The sequence below is a fragment of the Wolffia australiana genome, chromosome 16 (assembly GCF_029677425.1).
Source record: "Wolffia australiana isolate 7733 chromosome 16, ASM2967742v1".
NCBI classification, from domain to species: domain Eukaryota; kingdom Viridiplantae; phylum Streptophyta; class Magnoliopsida; order Alismatales; family Araceae; genus Wolffia; species Wolffia australiana.
This window is the reverse complement of record NC_135850.1, coordinates 7,399,295-7,404,845: the sequence shown is the minus strand read 5'-3', so window position 1 is coordinate 7,404,845 and position 5,551 is coordinate 7,399,295. Positions and strand designations below refer to the sequence as shown.

At 34.2% G+C, this 5,551-nt stretch overlaps 1 protein-coding gene across 1 annotated transcript; it reads right to left on the bottom strand.

Moving 5' to 3' along the window:
* On the bottom strand, positions 1-2,605 carry FIP1 (FH interacting protein 1). The gene is made up of 4 exons (XM_078588361.1): positions 2,264-2,605; positions 2,065-2,166; positions 1,337-1,608; positions 1-260 (listed from the first exon to the last, which is right to left on the bottom strand). The coding sequence occupies exons 1-4, from the start codon at positions 2,484-2,486 to the stop codon at positions 78-80; spliced, it is 780 nt and encodes a 259-aa protein (XP_078444487.1). The 5' UTR covers positions 2,487-2,605; the 3' UTR covers positions 1-77.
* Between the last annotated feature and the right edge of the window lie 2,946 nt (positions 2,606-5,551).

The window sequence follows — 5,551 nt, the reverse complement described above, 5'->3', positions numbered from 1 at the left end:
TTATAGAATAATAGCCAAGATCCATTTCATAGATTATTGAGATACCGATCGAGTGTGGAAGATTGTAGAATAAAAGATCAATCTGACGGCTCCCCACGGAGGGATTGCTGGAGTTTCTTGAGGGCGCCATCGTAGCTGACGAAGCCCATGAACCAGAACTCGTGGTTGTCGATGGAGATGACCTGGATGTACTTCTCTGCATTGTTGATCTTGCTTATAGACGGGTTCACCTGTCTCACCTGATGCAGTGGGATCACCACCTGCCATTCGGAGTTCAATTACATCTATAATTAGAACAAACTTTGTAATCTCTTGTTTAATAAATTGATTAATATTTTGCATGGGGATTATATATCTGACATCTGAACAATTCCGTCTAACCCCAAACCTTGGCATAGAATCACATATTGTGGTAAGTACATAAGCGTTTTTACATCTATTTTCTTCATCATAAAAATGCAAATAGAAAATATTAGTTCAGATAGTCATTCGATTTTTTTTTTAGGATAAGTGAAAATGTATGAGAAAATCATGCCATGAAGTACATCAGAATTTTTGTACAAGCGAATTGAAAACAAACTGTATTTGTCCCAACATTCAAAGATACATTTTTTAGCTTTGAAAAGAAAGAATGTAACATTCAATGATACCGTGTTTTGTTTTCTGGGGAAATCTGTTTATCAACATAAAAGTTCAGGAGTAGAAAACTTACTAGAATTTCCGGGCTGTGATTGTCAACCCTAGCAATTGAAAATTATTGAAAATAACGATTAAGCTGAAGAAATACATGCCCAGAAGTTACGACAGCTAAATTGTGAATAAGTTTCTAAACTAAGAAGAATTATTGAGTCAATTATTCTTGAATGATAAACTAACTATTGACCTCTAAAATTATGTTCCCACTAAAAACTGAAAATAAACACCTGTCCCTTTATGCATTTTACATTCAAGCATTGCTTTCCGGTAAAAGGTGGAATAAATGGCAATAATGTCAAGACAGCAGAAAAAATACTTTTTGATTGGATAACTCCAAGAAGAAAACTAAACATTGAATTAAAAATTACCAGATTTAAAATTACGTACGGCAGAATGTCACTAGCACGAAACTCACACCACAGCAAAAAATAGAATAATTATAAAAACAAGAATATCGAGTAAGAAAGCCAATTGCATCAAACAGGAAAGTCATATATTTAAAAGCACTAAACATAAACGACATTTATACCAACATTCATTCAATCAATAAACTTCTAAGATGAACACATTTCGAAAAACCATGACAAACCCGGTGCTTGAAAAATGCAGAAAGCTAAAACCAAAAATAAAATGCACGCACCTTATAATAGCTCCATTCAGTCTTGTCCTCAACTTTATACGAGAGGGGGCTGTCGCTGCAAAACGCAAGTTTTGCAGAAGAGAGGTATAAAACTCCCATCACGGGACCGGCGGAAGTGGATAAATAACAGGCATAAGAATCCTTGAGTTTTTCCTCTGGGAGGGTTTCAAACGTCTGTCTGAAAATTTTTTCATAACCCCCTTCCGCTAAGACTTTAGTCCCCTGAGCAATTCTGCCCATTGCTGCATCGGCAATGCTCGGCCCCGTTTTCACTTAAAAAGGAAGAAGGGGAAGAAACATTCATGAATTCAAAAATCATAATTAATCAAAGAATTCTCAAGAATAAATTACAACCAAAAGCTACACAGAGTGGTTATTATGAACTCAGATGAAGATCTCTCTGACTTAAATGTAAATGATATTAACAGATAAACGCAATCGTTTTCCTCTATTTAAGAATGAATTCGTAAGAGATATTCTATGAAGGTTGATTCATGGAATATCCAATTTCCTGGAGCAGAAGATCCTTAAACCGAACGAAACTTTGAATTGTCAGCTCGTTTCTTTGTTCATCAGCTTTGGATGAAATTAGCAATAATACCCAGAAGGAAATTTATAATTGGTCGGATAATCTGGCATGATTCGGATCGACAAGAACAGTTGAAAAGAAAGGGGGGAAAAACAGAATAATTGGAGCAGAAAATCCACAAAACATCGAAAGATCTTACAGTGCTGCCAAACATTTCCTGCCAAATCCTCCGCCTGTTTCGTCGCTTCCACGACCTTCTTCCCGAAAATCCCCAACGCATCCTTGACCGAATCAATCGCACCTGACAATCAGAATCCCCCCAAAAAAAAAAAAAACTTCCCGTAATCACCCGAAACATCATCGAGACATTAATTCAAACCGGGGTTCGATCAACTCACGCTTGGACGACGACGCGGCGACGGGAGAAGCAATAACATAGGCATTGGATGTGTCCCGAAGCCTCTGGCTATCCACCACTCCGGGGCTACCGGAAACGGGAGCGGGATCGGGGGTCACCTCCAGATCTTTCGGATCGATCTTGGGGTACAGATTGGGGGCGGGGGAAGCTGCTTCGACATGGGGCTTCGGCTTCTCGCCATGATCGGGAGGTGCCTGCTCCATGATGATCGCGGATTGAAGATCGATGAACGAAGATGGGGATTCGATCTGGGCTTGACGAAGCCTCGGCGATGGCGATTCCTACTCGCTCCGGCCACCACGCTTCTTCTCTCGCACGTTTTTGCTATTCAATTCTATTTATATCTTCTAATTGCAGCATATACTCTTCTAATTGTACTTATCACTTCTAATTGCAGTGTATAATCTTCTAATTGCAGTGCATATATCAATTATAGTTGTATAATTGTATTTATCTCTTCTAATTAGAGTGTTAATATCTGTTCTAGTTGTATTTATCTCCTCTAATTGCAGTGTATGTATCTATTCTAGTTGTATTTCTCTACCCATCAAGTTGTATTTATCTCCTCTAATTACAGTGTATGTCTTCTCATTATTGTATTTATCTCTTCTAATTGCAGTGTATACTCTTCTAATTGTATTTCTCTCTTCTAATTGCAGTGTATGTACTCTCATAATTGTATTTATCTCTTCTAATTGCAGTGTATACTCTTCTAATTGTATTTCTCTCTTCTAATTGCAGTGTATGTACTCTCATAACTGCATTTATCTCTTCTAATTGCAGAGTATGTACTCTCATAATTGTATTTCTCTCTTCTAATTGCAGTGAATGTCTCTCATAATTGTATTTATCTCTTCTAATTGCAGTGTATGTACTCTCATAATTGTATTTATCTCTTCTAATTGCAGTGTATACTCTTCTAATTTTATTTCTCTCTTCTAAGTGCCGTGAATGTACTCTCATAATTGTATTTATCTCATCTAATAGCAGTGTATGTAATCTCATAATTGTATTTATCTCTTCTAATTGCAGTGTATATACCCTCATAATTGTATTTATATCTTGTAATTGCAGCGTATACTCTTCTAATTGTATTTCTCTCTTCTAACTACACTATACTCTTCAAATCGTATTAATCTCTTCTAATTGCAGCGCATACTCTTCTAGTTGTATTTATCTCCTCTAATTGCAGCGTATTTATCTCTTCCACTTGTATTTATCTCTTGTAATTGCAGAGTATTCTCTCCTAATTGTATTTATCTCTTATAATTGTAGTGTATTCTCTCCTAATTGTATTTATCTCTTCTAATTGCAGTGTATACTCATCGGGTTATATCTATCTTTTCCAATTGCAGAGTATGCTCTCCTAATTGTATTTATCTTTTCTAATTGCAGTGCACACTCTCCAAATTGTATTTATCTCATCGAACTGTATTTGTCTGTTCTGATTGCAGTATGCTCTTCTAATTGTACTCATCTCTTCCAACAACAGTATAATCTTCTAATTGTATTAATCTCTTCTAATTGCAGTGAATATTTTTTGATTTGTATTTTTTCTCTTGTAATTGCAGTATGCTCTTCTAATTATATTAATCTTTTCTTATTGCAGCATATGCTTTCCTAATTGCATTAGTCTTTTCTAATTTCAGTATGATTTTCTAATTGTATTCGTCTCTTCTAAGTGCAGTATGATCTTCTAATTGTATTATTCTCTTCTAATTGCATCATATACTCTTATAGTTGTATTTTTCTCTTCTAATTGCAGAGCACTCTTCTAATTGTACTTATCTCTTCTAAATGCACTGATTGTCTTAGTCTCTTCTAATTGCACTGTATACTCTTCTAATTGTATTTATCTCCACTAATTGCAGTATATCCTCTTCTAATTATATCTACCTCTTCTAATTCAGTGTATACTCTTCTATTTGTATTTATCTCTTATAATTCAGTGTATACTCTTCTATTGTATTTATCTGTTCTAATTGTAGTATACTCTTCTATTTATATTTATCTGTTCTAATGCAGTATAATCTTCTAATTTTACTTGTCTCTTCTAATCGCAGCACATGTTCTTCTAATTGTATTTGCCTCTTTTAATTCAGTGTATACTCTTCTATTTGTATTTATTCGTCCAAATAGCAGTATACTCTTCTAATTGTACTTATCTTTTCTAACTTCAGTATACTCTTCTGATTGTGTTTATCTCCCTAATTTCAGTATACACTTAAAATTGTATCATTTTTTCATATTATAGTATGATCTTCTAATTGCAGTTTGCTCTTCTAATTCTATTTATCTGTTATAATTGCAGTATGATCTTATAATTGTATTTATCTTTTATAATAGCAGTATGTTCTTGTAATTTTATTTATCTCTTCCATTTATCTTCCCTGAGCTGTTGCTTCTTACAAGGGCACATAGTTTTCTCTGTTGGCCACTTAATCACCTTTATACACTTCTTGCTGCCTTCATGCTAGGATCACATGTGATCCTCTAATTAAGGTCACATAAATCATAGTCAAAACACAAATTTTCAAACACAAGATTTATTTGGTGTTTCATGTACAAGGACGACTTACACCACCACAACTTGAAAATTAGATATAAATAATTTAATGGGTTATATCTGTGAAGTATTTATTTATGGAGCGTTAGTTCTTTCATCTCAAGGTCTCCGCACTAATAGTTATGAGACCAACCATAACTCATCATATGACTAATGGCAGATAGAGGTATTCTATCTGAATATTTTCTTATCATTTGTGCTTATCACATTGATAAGTCAAATTTTAGGTGGTTAACCTAGTCGATGTGTAATTCTGAGACTTATGAAATAATATTTATAATTATCCTAATTCACTTATTACTGATGTAAATTGGTGAGCAAGGGGTCGAACCACTGAGAAGGCTTTGTGATTATGATTGGTATTTAGAAAAAATAATGATTAAGAAAGTGGTTAAGATGAGAGAGTTTGGAAAGAAGAGATAGTACATATATATAGTGATTTTAATTACATTAATTTCTATGTATAAATTCTTAATTCTTACTCATAAGAATTATGAATTTACAACAGAGATTATGATAGTATTAAAACCTTAGAGTAAAGATAGAAAGAGAGGAATTAATGGGTGTGATGAAGAAACCCTAATTAGGGGTTTCCTATAAAAACCATATTTAGGGATAGGTGGTATAAGCTATTAATCCCTACTCATAGGGTTAAATAACTTATAACAGAAATTAGAAAGACAGGTGAAGGTGGAATGGATG